The 15,226-nt window shown below is 37.1% G+C and overlaps 1 protein-coding gene across 15 annotated transcripts in view; it reads left to right on the forward strand.

Annotated features, from left to right (window-relative positions):
- LOC129263667 (rho GTPase-activating protein 5-like) overlaps window positions 1–15,226 on the forward strand; it is a 115,760-nt gene that overhangs the window by 88,768 nt on the left and 11,766 nt on the right. For 13 of the 15 annotated variants that reach the window (XM_064101205.1, XM_064101204.1, XM_064101211.1 and 10 more), the window contains 6 exons: window positions 786–1,091; window positions 5,472–5,691; window positions 10,539–10,570; window positions 12,225–12,269; window positions 12,848–12,977; window positions 13,990–14,205. In XM_064101205.1, the coding sequence (XP_063957275.1) occupies window positions 786–1,091; window positions 5,472–5,691; window positions 10,539–10,570; window positions 12,225–12,269; window positions 12,848–12,977; window positions 13,990–14,205 (949 nt within the window). The remainder of the gene's footprint in view (window positions 1–785; window positions 1,092–5,471; window positions 5,692–10,538; window positions 10,571–12,224; window positions 12,270–12,847; window positions 12,978–13,989; window positions 14,206–15,226) is intronic. The other 2 variants (XM_064101216.1, XM_064101218.1) reach the window with 1 other exon arrangement.

A 15,226-nucleotide genomic window follows, 5' to 3' on the forward strand; every position in this document is an offset into this window, starting at 1 on the left:
TCGATGAAATTTTCGGCATTTTGCTCAGTGAATTCTACTATATTTATTAAGCTATACAAACTTTCAGCCCGGACCATCCCTTTAATCATAAATTAATTTTATTGCTGCTTATGAGGTGAAAGGGCTATTCATATTTTTCTCTGTTGCTAAAAAGTTGAGTTAAGACTGGTGCTTTTTTCTTGGTAATTTGATTTGTATATTTATTTAAGATCTAAAGCATGCTCTGTTTTTCCTCATTTATTTTTTTCCCCTGGGAATGAAGGACAGTTAACATTACTATGTTGTATTTTATTTTTCCCCCTTTAATTGTTTCCTTTCCGAAATTCCTTGCTTGCTTCGTTGACTTCATGTTTCATTCATCAATAAAAAAAAACAATAAAATAACAAAATGCTTCTTTCAATTCTCAAATCCAATTTTGATTTTCAAATCAAATTTCAATTATTTTGTTATCGTTTACAATTATGGTTTTACATCATTCATGATTTGCTTTCACTCATGGTCAAATAAATAAAACTGTCTTGCTTTGATAAATGAATTGCTTGGGTAATATCTCGCTTTCGGTAAAATCATGATGCCCAAAAAATTCAACTGAAAAATTATCTATCCTTCTAAACCTGAAAATAAATTCTCAATACACATGCATGAATACCACAACTTTACATTTTTTTTAAAAATCACATCTGCCAACACACTTCCTAAACCTATGTGTGTGTGTGTATATATGCATATGCACTACCTTTACCTCACCTGCTACACCCATGCTATCCCGACCTACCCTCCTCAGAAATTAGACCTTAGCAAATTCCCAGTTCGTATGGAGGGGTTGATACGCCCCATGGGGAGCGTGAACCGCCCCAACGACCTTCCTGTCTGGCACCACCGCCGCACCCCTGCCCAAAATAACCACCCGCCCCCCTTTGCTAGCCCTGAGAGCGACGAAGGGGCCGGCTACGCCAGTCCGGCCGACGCCCTCCCCTATGATCAAGTCCGAAAGGTAATCGGAAGCAGCTTTAGGACCGGGAGTAGCGGAGGAGGGGGTCCCCAGTCGGGAATTTACTCGCAGCCCCACGATCACCTGCCTCGCGGCACTGTAAGTTGGCTCTGTTTTGCACTGCTTGTGGTGTGCATCCTGTTCATCAATCAATCCATACATTAATTGAGAGAAAGACGGGGAGAGACAGATAATGAGAGACAAAGGCAAGCATAGACACACAGACAGACAGGCAGACAAAGAGAGATAGAGAGAGAAAGAAAAATATACTGATAGACACAGCATACACAGACAGATATACCCACACTGACAGATACACACACAGAGATACAGACATAGACAGATAAGAGAGAGAGAGACCCACAGACATGGACAGACAGAGAGAGAGAGAGAGACAGACAGACAGACACATTGGAAGACAGAGACACAGACATGGATACACAGACACAGAGAGAGAGATAAACAGACATGGACAGACATATACATGTATTTATATATAGAGAGAGAGACATGCAGACAGAGAGACTGAGAAATATATACAAATGGAAAGATTGCAAGAAAGTAGAGATAAAGATTGAGAAAAGAGAGCGAGAGAAGGAGCATGTGCTTTGATTTTCTTGCCAGTTTCTGTGTGTAGTGAGCTATCCTGTGTTTCAGCAGCATCTTTGTGTGTCCTCTATTAGAGTGCTTAATCTTATATCTAGGTCCACAACCCACATGTAGCACCTTACACCTTGTATCTGCCATTAAGTTTTTACCACATAGGTTTAGATGATGATAATATCAGATCATCTCCTATATATAATAGAACCATTGAATATGGGCTGTCTCAGCACAATACCCTGTAGGTGTGTGACCTCTCTTATACTTTATCTTATACATGTATCTAGGTCCACAACCCCCATGTAGGACCTTACACCTTACATCTGCCATTATTTTTTTACCACATACGTTTAGATGATGATAATATCAGATCATCTCATATATGTAATAGCACCATTGATTGTAGGTTTTCTCAGCACATTATGCATATGTCCCATGTTACCGTGCTTAATCATATATCTAAGCCCACAACCCTCATTGAGCTCCTTACACCTTATATCTGCCATTAGGTTTTTACCAAATAGGTTTAGATGATGTCAATATCAAGTCATCTCCTATATGTACATATGTGTGTGTGTCCTCTGTTAACCCTAAATAGACTGGGCTGTTTCGACGCTGATTCAGCCCCCCTTATGATCTCGGCCATCGATAGCGCGATCACAAAAAAAATTGGCACACGCTACCCATTGCATTGTCTACAAAGCTTTAATATCAAATTCTGCGAAAAATCTCTTTGCTCATTAATTATGCTAATTTATGCGTAAAATCATAAGTGTGCTCTGATTAATGAAATACATGTAATGCCCCTAAAATTAATTTATTTCAATCAGTAAAAGGAAAACTAATGATACATTTATGAATTTTGGCTAAAACACTATTTGCATTGGATTTGTTCACAAATTCATGTTTTTAAGCAATTTTGGGTCTGCATTAGTTACAATGTAATTAGAGCAAACTTTTGATTTTATGCATAAATTAGCATAATTAATTTGCAATGAGATTTTTCGCAGAATTCAATATAGTTTTGTAGATTATGCCATGGGTAATGCGCATGCCAATTTCATCGCGATCGCGCTATTGACAGCCGAGATCAGCCCTCCTTGTGATTTCGGCTGTGAAGACGATCTCGTCTTCTTACTCTTCATAGCTCTCCATAAACTTGCCATTGGATTTTTATCACATGAGTTTAGATGGCATCATGTACCAAGCACCATTGAATAGGGGATTTCTCATCAACATATACATCCTGTATTAGGGTGTCCATCTAGGTGCATAATTTCCACCTAACACCATACACTTGCCATTGGGTTTTATCACACTGTTTTTGACGATGTCATTGTCAAATCATACCCTACCTAGCGCCTTTGAATACGGACAATCTTGTGAAATATTTGGTTCTACCTTGACCATATTAATAAAAGGTTTGCAATGCCCATTAAACACCATACACTTGGCATATTAATAGAATAAGTTCTCTTATGATATAGGCTATTAAAGCTAATTGCTATGTCACATTGCACCTACTTTAGCACCAAACACATGTCTATGATCCACAAGGGCTCAAATAGTCACACATTGAGGGACTCTTGAGTTATACTGTACATTAAGGGACCAGAAGGGGTTAAGAGGAGTAGCGGTCTATGATTATCATGGCTTATTTTAATAGTAAGCCTTGATTACCCTTGTAGCTATGGAGGACATCGCTCTATGTTGCAATTAGACTTTTAGCACTGTTATCACAGGGTCTTAAACACTCATTTAGCACCAAACACCTAATGCCATCTATCAGGTTTCTTCACTCATATTCTCAATGTCTTGTTTATCATGCTAACACATTCTTAATATCATATTAAAGGAAGTTTAACTCTGTTCATTTTAGAGTGCTGCGCGTTCACCTCAATCAAGAAAGTTTGCAGTCAAATCAAATTTTCAAATCTCTTCAATAGTAGCCCTATTTTCTAATTGCTCCACACACTCATTACATTGTTAGATCTACAATATTGGCTTTTAGAATTTTACATCAATATTATGTTCAGGGCCCTGTCTTACAAAGAGTTGCGATTGATCCGATCAATCGCAACTATGGACGGCCAGCAACATCAACATTTATTATTCATGTCTGTTCAAAATATTTTCTAACTATGATGTATATTCATGCATTCATTGTTTTCTTGAAAATTCACTGTGCTCCTCTTTGCATACAAAGGACATTGTGTCAATTTTTCGGAGAAAAAATTATGACATTGATGGATTTCCATAGAGTTACAATTGATCGGATCAATCGTAACTCTTTGTAAGACGGGGCCCTGGTGTGGACATATCAAGTAATTTAACTCGTTGGAGACTGAGCATGCATGTATGCAGGCTGGAGTCTATAGAAAACATGTGTTATAGCAAAATAAGTCAGTCTTTAATTGGTTAAGGCATTGCAAAGGGGTCATGCTCTTGCACTCTGTGAATACAGAGGACACAAAGATCTGTAGTCTGTAAAGAAGAAGAGAAAATAAAAACTAGTGATGGCTTTTATTAGCATTTTTTTTTTAAAAGAACCATCCCAGAACCAACAGTGAAATTGACAAATTATATAGAACTCGAAAGCTTATGAACTACAAAAACAGCTATAATGCTATTACTAAGCAAGAGACTCAGCTAACAAGCAGTGATATTGCTGTATTTTATATTTGATTGGTACCTGGTATGTGATTTGTTAATTTAACTTTTGGGTCTGGTCTGAGTCTTTAAAGATAAATGTCTTTCCAGAACCATTTTGCAGTGTATATTGGTCATACTCTTTCATGATACTAACACGCCATTTACTTTTGTTTTTACTAATTCCTTTTTCACATTGAGTAAATGTGATTCAGTTTTGTTTGGTTGACTTTTATTGTGTAACTTTGCTTCAAGGGTGCTTTTCAGTTTGGTGCTAACACTCTGTGTAAAAGCTTTGAGGGTGCTTTACAGTTTGGTGCTAACACTCTGTGTAAAGGCTTCAAGGGTGCTTTACAGTTTGGTGATAAGGCTTTGAGGGTGCTAACACTCTTATACACCCGATTGAAGCCCATATGACTTCATACAGTAGTTAATTTTTATGTCCTAACATTTGTTCATTCACTCTGTCCATTGTTTGTGCATTTTTTATGTGTGGAGTATACAAAGTTATTGTTTGAATTTGAACATTGATGATCTCTAGACATGTCAAATCTTAGAGAATACAAATAAAGGAAAGTGCAAGTATGAATAAATCAGTAAACATGTTAAAAGAAAAGAATATTGATTTAATCTGTCAAGTGAAATTCGTGAGTGTTACCGTATGTAAGTGAAATGGAATCAGTAAATTCAGTTCCCAAGTGACTGAATAATTGGATTTATACATCCATATTTTAATCTTTAGTATGTGAGATTAGAATTTGTATTTTGTACCGTACTAAATGCTACTCATAGCAGAAGCTATTTGCATGATGAATCCTTGGATATTCTTGTAGCTTTCTCCAATGGCTCATGATCCATATGAACAACCAAATGAAACATTATATGATCCAAACAAACTCATGCCTGCAAAAAATGTGCTTTTAACTTTAGAATGTGCCTCTTGCATATTTTTCTGTCAGTTGTCATCTTGTTTCAATTTGAATATGTTTCAACTGAAAATGTTATATTGTATTTTTGTTTTCATCAGAGCAGCCTTCATACCTGTCAACTATCCCTCTTGATAGGAACAGACAAGATTTTTTTTTGGAAAAAAATAAGAGAAACATTTCAATCATGGTGTCACTATTTTTCCATCTTCAGATTTGTTCCATTTTTTGGGGGGGAATTTCTGGGTTGGCAGGTACTGTTCACTTTTAATTTACCTTCTTCTTTAACCCACTACACCAGGTTCAGAAGATCTCGTATGGCAAGCCGATGGTTGCCTTTCCGCCCCGTCCAAGTGGGCTACCTTTTGGCAATGACAGCACTCCGGAGGCCTTGTCTGCAGACATCAGTCGGTCAAGAGAGACACCAAGGCAGACCCCGGTCAAGAGACCACTTGGGACGGTGGACGCCAGGAACAAGAAGCGAGAAGATTTCCTCAAGGGTTTGAACAAACTTATAGAAGGTATGTCCAACATTTGAGTGTCTTTGGGGATCCTGAGTTTTATCAATCCTTGAAAGTATGTTGGGAAAAATTGCCTTTCAATGATCTAGAAAGTACAAAGTGATTCAATAATCTTGAGGATAGATTAGGTCCAACTTTAGAGTATCTTAAAGGTCCTTTGGGTTGTATCCTGATAGAATTAAACCTTGAAAATATGTAAGGGATATCCGAGCCTTCCGATGATCTAGGAACTAGGTGTCGGATGTCCTAAGTGATTTAACAAATTTATGGAAAGTACTGAAGGTCCAAATTGATAGTGTCTTCTGGGATCCTTGGGTTGTATGAAAACATATCTTGAAATGTGTTAGTGGAAGTGGAGCCTTTGGATGATCTAGGAATTAGGTATCAGGTGTCCTAAGTGATTTAAGAAATTTATGGATGGTAGGTCTAACTTGATAGTGTCTTTTGTGATCCTTGGGTTGTATGAAACCAAACCTTGAAAATGTGTTGAAAAGTGGAGCCTTTCGATGATCTAGGAACTACTTTAGGTGTCGGATTTCCTAAGTGATTTAATAAATTTATGGAGGGTAGGTCTAACTTGATAGTGTCTTCTTGGATCATTGGGTTGTATGAAACCAAATCTTGAAAATGTGTTTGTGGAAGTGGAGCCTTTCGATGATCTAGGAACTAGGTATCGGGTGTCCAAAGTAATTCAATAAACTTATTTAGGGTAGATCAGTCCAACTTGGGAGTGTCTTTTGAATCTTGATAGAACAAAACCTTGAAATTAGTGAAGATGTCAGGAGATTGAAAAGGATTCAGCCATCTAAACAATGGTAGGTGCAACTTCAGAATGTCTTTTGGGTTCCTAGATTCTAGGAACTAGGTATTCAAAAGTACAAGGGGGTCCAGATCTATATGAAAGGGATCCTGATATTTTTCTTGATGAAGCATTGGTAGGCACAACTTCAGAATGCCCTGAGTTTTGGGTTACAAATATCTTGTTAGATCATCCGTAAACTCTCCCTCCACTTTGCACGATTCAGTGCATCCTTCATCAACCAAACCCTCCCAACTCCTACTGTCTCCTTTGTCAGTCAGAATACCTTTCAGAGTTAGCACAAATATATTCATGTACTCCTGTATGACTGTGAATGCTGAAAAATTATGTGTTCATACTTGTGTTGTCTTTACGTTATCACAAACGTGTAGTTCCCATGTATGACCCCAAAATACATGACGAGCAGCCCAGCCAGGGTGAGTGAGAATGAGATTAAGAATGGCATGCGATGCGAACGGGTTGTTGCACCTTAGGAGCATTTCATGAATCAACTAAACCAGGATTTTCACCAACTTATTGTTTTAAGCTACTGAAATCCTTGCTTCTGATTGGCTCAGAGCAAATTTGTCAGTGAAAATTACCAACTAGTTGCTTTATGAAATACTCCCCACAGCTTTATATGATTGATGGCATGCAAATACGTTTATGCACTTTTATTGTTCTTGTTAGATGTTGTTGAAAAAGCAGAAATTAAAATGATTTCTCCATTGAATGCTACATCCTTTTTTTTTGGGGGGGGGGGCATGGAGATCAAATACAATTTTTGCATGCATTAATTTTTAGGGTTTCTTTTGTTAGCGTGTATTTCTCTTTTCTCTTTAAAAAAAAAAAGTTCAGTGAGAATTTTTGCTTCAATGTTGATATGATTGCACAGAATGTGGTCTTGAATGATAGCATGCATGATCATACAAGTACTGGAGATGTAACCAACATAGTGTAGATTAACATGTGAACAATCACAAGTTCAGAAGTGTGATTTCTGTGCATGAAAATTAATGAGACAATTTTAATGAAACTTTACATATTTTGGGCACTCATGAGTGCGGTGTTGCGATGTTAATACCTCAGTTACATTTCCCCTATGGCAGTTGTACAGCGAGTCGAAAACAGCCGTTTCAGCATTTTTTGTACCAGCAGCATACAGGTGGTTTGAATGAACATTAAAGGAGAATGAGACTCTTGGAGCAAGTTAGCTTTTGTGAAAGCAGAAAAATCAAAGAATAAGATCAACAAAAGTTTGAGTAAAATAGGACTAGCAATAGAAGAGTTATGAGCATTTGAATGTCGAGATCACTAATGCTATGGAGATCCTCCCATTGGCAACGCAACCGAGATCTATGATATCACAGATGAACAACTCTCCCCTTTTGGACACTGAAAATATACCCCAAAACATCTCTTTTTGCTCTTTCTAATAATATGACAAACGATTCATCAATGATATAATGTTGTGAAACCTCTGTACTTGTCCTCTCATAAAGAGATCACACCTCACCTTGTGATAGATTCTATAAAAGTGAGAATATAAGTGAAATAAGTACTAAAGCAATGAGGGAGTTGTACGTGTGTGACATCACATATCTTGGTCGCATTGCAAATGGGAGGATCTACATGGTATTAGTGATCTCAATATTCAAATGCTCATAACTTTCTTATTATTCATTCAATCTTCCTCAAACTTCCAACAATATGTTTCTTTGATTTTTCTCTTTGATATGGATTCAGCTGGTTTCAAGGGTTTCATTCTCCTTTAATAAAACGGCCACGGTAGGAGTAATGTGACTGAGGTATAAATGTAGTTTTATTGTAAATTCATTCCTACTGTACCTAACACCATGACTCTCTTGATGGTGACATTTGCTCCTGTCTTAATTTCGTCTGAGATGTAGGGTTAGAGAAAGGGTGGCAGTAGGGTTTTATGTTAGGTTTAGGGTAGGGTATAGTGTCAAAATCCAGGGCTGAAGTTATCAGATTAGTGTATGGAACTTAAAAAGGAGCAATTGTCAGGGGAGCAAATGTCATGGAACCCTTTTAATGTACAGTTGAGGCCAGAAGTTAACATACACCTAGGAAATTCAAAGAAAAGTTGACACTTGCCAAACATCATAGAATTTACTGTATCTTATGACATATTTGTGCTATCATGACAAATTTGATATCAAACAAATGAGTGTGTCATGCCCCTTCGTCATATTAATAATAATAATAATCCGCCTTTTTTATATAGCGCCTAATACATCGGAACGACGTGTCTAAGCGCTTTACAGATATATTATTACCCCGGTCGTCGGATTCAATCAGTCATTCCCGCACACAATGTGTGCACATCCTCCACTCCCTGGGGAGTATTCCAGTCAGTCGCCGGTGAGGCGCACACAGTACTGCTTTGTCATCAGGAGCTGAAAAATATTTAGGTGTCATTTTTTCCGCCCAATTCTTCATATTTTAGACAAATTAAAGTAAAAACTTGACAAAAACATTTCATATTTGTTCTACATGTAGTTACTTCTCAACACAAACATTTCAGATTACCTTTTTTTGTTCAGTGGTGACATATCATGATAGAAAATGTAATACATGTATAAATCATAGATTTGACATTTATATATGTCTATGAAATGATTTTTGAAAATATAATACCAAACAGTACAATACATTTGGCATGATTATTACTTTTTTTTATTAAAAGAAAATTCCACCTGAAATTTACTTTAATCCCAGCGGCATCCCAATCATGTGAAAGAACTTAGTACGCTCTTTCATTTGATACCAAATTTGTCATGGTAGTATTTATATTTAGTATATACAGTAGTAAATTTTATGATGTTTGGCAAGCGAACAAATTTCACTGAATTCCATGGGTGTATGAAAACTTTCGGCCTCAACTGTACATGTTGATGCCACTACTGATTAGCATCAAAGCGGAATGAAACCCATGAAACAGGTTAAAGAGATCGTTTAACTTTGTGAGCAGCTGATTAAAAAAATTCTCAAACAGAGTTGAAACGTGCGTATGAGTGCCTGTATTTGTCCTAAAAAACCCTGAAACAGACCACAAAATAGTATGAAAAACTCTAATTTAGATACAAGTAGCAATTTATTAGCCTGATTTTGAGAATTGTCTAGTAGACGGGTTCAGCTTATGACCAGTTTTCTCCAATTCAAAAAGTCCGTTGGCTATTTTGACTGCCTTCTGTTGTGTGTATCTCCTATACACACACTATTAGCTGCACTGTACATTCAGTGTATACCTTGTACACACTGTATGTAGGTCATGCTGTGTTCATCTAGAATTAATGTGTTGTGGTGCACAGATTCCCTGTATACACATAGTCATTGAAACCAACTCCCAATTATTTCAAACTTTGGTTTACATCTCCAAGGTTTTAAAATTGATCCTGTAAATATAATACTTTGAAACTTTGGGGATGGTATTTTTACACTATAAGCCTAATGTTTAGCCCATTTTCAGGAACCAAAAGGAGAATTTTTTAAATCAGAACAAAGTGAAATGATCACTTTAACTTGTGTGAAAGCAGAGAAATCAAAGAATAAGGTCAACAAAAGTTTGAGTCAGATCAGATATATAATAATAAGGAAGTTATAAACAGTTGAATATTGAGATCACTAATGCTGTGGAGATCCTCCCATTGGCAATGTGCACAAGGTCTGCTATGTCACATATATCGAACTCTCTATTCGTGTTTTTTTTTGGGGGGGGAGGGGGGATGGCAAGAAATTTATCAATATTGTGAGGTGAGTAGAAAACAGGTGAGGGTTTCATAAAACTGTTCGTAAAGAGCGATAAAAAGCGTTGCTAAATAATCACCAATGAACCACAAGAAAGGATCACCAGTCGTCTTTAAAGTCACTCTTAACTTACGAATGGCTTTGTGAAAAAGCCCCCCGGTAGGAATCATTCTTTGAATACCCTTAGTGCCTACATGTACATTGCAGCTCAGCTACAGTGGGGGTAATGATTCAAGGGTAGTATATATATAATCTTTTTATTTTTCTCTTCATGTAGATTCCATGGACAGTTCCGTCCAAGATGAGCCAGTAAGTTCTTATAAATCTTCGTTAAATCTTTGCTCAGAATTGTTTAAAGATAAATGAAAACACTTATTTTGTGATGAAATCCTCAAAGCAAGGTTCATTGCCACTATATCTTCATGGGTCTTGATCTGGTTACATAAGCTGAACTTTATGAAATCATAAAATATGAAGTGAAAAAAAATATCACACTGAAGATTGTCAACACAGATTAGCACATGTGTGTATTATTATTGTTTGGTAAAAAAAACATTGTGCTTGAATTTCATGTTTATCGTGCTAATTTCTCGGTAGTAGTACACAATTTCCTCTAGGAACCTTTGGCACAATTTTTTTGTTTATGCATACAGACACCTGGGCCCCATCTTACAAAAGAGTTATGATTGATCCAATCAACCACAACTATGGACGGCCAGCAACATCAACATCTAAAATGCAAATCTGTTCAAAATATTTTCTAGATATGATGTATATTCATACATTCATTGTTCTCTTGAAGATTCAGTGTGATTCTCTTTGTTTACTAAACAGATTGTGCAAATTTCTTGTAGAAAAAAATTATGGTGTGGATGGATTTCCATACAGTTGAGATTGATTGGATCAATCATAACTCGACAGGGCACTGGGTGGTAATTTGATCGGATTCTGTACAAACTCATTTTGAAATGGTTTTCACATCCGGCATTTACATTTAATCGTTCAGTCAGAGCCTGTTATATATTACCTTCAGGGTCCCGTAACACAAAGGTTTGCAATTAATTGTACGCTTGATTTTACGATTGATTATACATTGTAGCCAATGGAATCAATCGTCAAAAAATGTTCTACGATCAATCGCTAACCTTTGTGTTACGGGCCCCGGACACAGTCTGAGAAAGAACTTTTTGTCATTAACTATCTTGGGCTGGTTTATTGACATGTCTTGTGTGGATAGATGTCTAAGAAGCGATTCCATATCATTGTTCTTGGGCCAATTTATAGATATATCGAGAAGCTGACAAATTGTGCCGTGGTTTCCAACTTTGGACTAGTTCAATTTGAATTTGTAGCCAGTCATTTTGTTAACTTCCATTTCCAATGATAACAATATAATGTTTTGCTTCATTGATCTTGATATAAGCAATATCGTAGGGGTGTTGTGGCTCAGTTGATAAGTCTCCGGACTTTGAACCACAAAGTCCGGGGTTCCAATCCCACCGTAGCACTCGCGTCCTTTGGCAAGGCATTTATCTACATTTGCCACTCTCCACCCAGGTGTAGTAAACGGGTACCCGGTAGGAAGGAATTCCTTGAATGCTTGAGTGCCCGATCAGGATAGCCATGCTAAAGCAGGGGTAATAGTATGCAGCGCTTAGAGACAAATGTAATTTGTATTAAGTGCTATTTAAAGGTTTCATATTGTTAATATAATTATGAACGTGGTTAATTTTTACATACAAAATGTAATCAAGACTATCATACAAACTGGTTAGCAGTGGAGGAGGTAGTTTGTAGAGCACAGCATCCTATTAAGCACAGTCTGGTAATAGAAATAAATAGGCATGTGAATGTCATCATAAGAACTAAGTATATCACAGTGACTTCAATGATTTTCTCTCAGAATGAATAGCACTTATTGTAATCTTTCATTTATTATATTTTTCTTTTCTTTTCCCTTTAGAATACACCTCGGGATAATAAGCCTAAGCCCAAGAAACCAAAGGTGGTAAGTTTTGTCCTGCCTTGCTTGCTCAATCAATCACCACATTGGCTTGATAACAGTTACGTACCTTGTCAAAAGTCAAGATTCACTTTTTGGCACGTGAATCTTGCAAGTGGCCTTTCGTTACCAATTCTCATATTTCATCAAAGACAAGAAAATTGGGAATGTAGGAAAGTCATTCTGAAAAGACAAATAAGTGGGAATCCTGCCCAAAGGCATGGTACATACTTTCAACAAGGTACCTTAAGGCCACCGCACACCTTACAATTGGTCTGCGACCTGATATTTGAGTAAAACATAGTAGACTTTGATGCTAATATTGAGACATGGAATATTTTACTCTGTAATGACCTAAATTATTGTTTGAACACCTATATACAAATCTGTCACTATGCTATAATCCTTATTAGCATAAAAGCGAATTTGATATCTAGTCGTAATGACGTCATAGCAATCGTACAAATTGCTATGATTTTAATCTGTTATTGCAAATTTGTTATCCCTGGTGTCAGAGCTGTAGGTTAGGCATCCTAATTCACAACACTAACACCAAACTTGACATTTGTGGTTTTATTTAACAGAAAGGGAAGAAGAAAGGTCAACCGTTAGTACCTAAGAAGCCAGTGAAACCGGCCCTTGAAATGCTAATGGTGACCGAGAATGGTGTCCCGTCTTTCATTGAACAGTGTGTGGAGAAAATAGAGGAGGAAGGTAAGGATTTAACAATTTCTCTTTTGTTTGGGGGGGGGGAAGAGGGGAGGGGTAATGATGATAGAAAATGATGATGATGATGTTGTTGGTATTTATGATGGTGATGATGATGGTGATAATGATGATTGACTAGGGGAGAGGAATAAAAGAATATGATGATGATCATCATTATGGTAGTTGTTGATTATGGTGGTGATGGTGATGATAATTGGGGGGGGGGGGGTAATGATGATAGATAATGGTGACTGTGGGGGGGGGGGTCATTAATGACGCTAGACGATGATGATCTTTATGGTGAAGTTGTTGTTGATTATGGTGGTGATGGTGATGATAATGGGGGGGGGGGTAATGATGATAGATAAGGTGACTGTGGGGGGGGGGGTAATTAATGACGCTAGATGATGATGATCTTTATGGTGAAGTTGTTGTTGATTATGGTGGCGATGGTGATGATAATGGGGGGGGGGTAATGATGATAAATAATGGTGACTGTGGGGGGGGGGGGGGGTAATTAATGACGCTAGATGATGATCTTTATGGTAAAGTTGTTGGTGATTATAATGGTGGAGCCAAGTATGATTGTGGTGGTGAAGAAGAGGAAAGAGGAGGATGAGGATAAGATGAAGAAGATAATGATGAGTTGGCAGTGATAGTGAAGATGATGGTGACAGTGGTGATTTACATGCTGCAATATGCAGTCCCACATGTAGGCTTTCATGTAGGCAGAAGGAGTGTAACATCAACTGAAAACGATCTTTCAGAGTCAAGAAAAAAACGGAATTCGAAACTATGTCAAGGAAATATCGAAAACAGGTAGCCATTTAATGGATGTAAAGATGCGAAATGTGAAATTTCATCAACTTTTTTGGAAGGGTCACCCCCCCACCTCATGCAGTCAAACAGTTGTCAAAATAGGGAAACATTTGTGCTCTTTGCAGTCATTTAAATTGCATTTAGACATTTTGAATCAGCCCTAGTTTTTGTCTCCATCATTCTTATTATTTCTTACCAGGCCTTACTCAAGAAGGTATATACAGGGTCTCTGGGAAAGCAGCTGATATTGAAACCATCATCAAGATGTTTGACGAGGACCAGAACGCCGATCTGGTCTCGTTGGAGAACCTCAGTTCCAACACCATCGCCTCTGCCTTGAAACAGTTCTTCAAGAATCTTCCAGAGCCCATTATACCGTACAGTACACAAGATAGGATGATTGCAGATTACAAAGGTATGCAAATCATGATGGTGATGATAATGTAATAATAATATAGGATATATATATATGTAGTGCACACATCCAAGACACTCCAATGGGTGATTTCAAGTTCAGTGTTGACCTTTTGGTGTTGGTGCTAGGTCAATTATTACACGATTATAACGCCAAACATAAAATGAAGATGGTCCCGAAAAGTCACTCACTAGTTTTTGAGATATCAATAATGTGATTTGGATCAGTTTTACAAATGATGAATAAGTTTTGGAGCAAGGGGAAACAATCAAAATTTCAACACCAACACCGAACTTGAAATCACCCATTGTTACCCTGGCTAAAGGCCGGGTTACACCAAAACAGAATTCTCCCGAATAAATTTGTACTGATTCTGCCCGAATACGGCCTGATTCGGATGGATGCGATGGATTTGAATGTTCCCGAATTTTCTCGCATTTGTAGAGGGAGAACAGAATACTCCCGAAACCACCCGAATACGTGTATTTGGATGTATTCGGTTGCAATGAAAACCAGGCTTACGCTAGTCTACCGATTCCAATGCTCAATGCAAATTACTCCCTACCAGTAGTGATGATGATATAATAATAGCAATGATAATAATAATAATGATATAATGATAATAGTAATGATAATAATGATAATAATATTGATGATGATGATGATGATAATAGTAATAAAAATGATAATGGTAATAATTTTGAAATAACAATAATACAGGATATTTATATAGTGCACATATCTACCTTGTTAGGTGCACAAGATGGCCCTCTGTTACCCCGGCTAAGTTTAGCTACTGATTCCGGTGCTGACAGTGAATTACTTCCAGCCAGTAATGATGATGATTATGATGATGATATTAATGATAATTATGATAAGGATGATAATAATACTGATGATGTTGATGATAATGATATTGGTAATAATGATAATGATGGTGATAATGATAATAATAACAACAATAATAATAATGATGATAATGATAAAAATTATAATTATAATTATAATGATAATAATGATA

Source organism: Lytechinus pictus, chromosome 6 (genome assembly GCF_037042905.1).
Source record: "Lytechinus pictus isolate F3 Inbred chromosome 6, Lp3.0, whole genome shotgun sequence".
Taxonomy (NCBI): domain Eukaryota; kingdom Metazoa; phylum Echinodermata; class Echinoidea; order Temnopleuroida; family Toxopneustidae; genus Lytechinus; species Lytechinus pictus.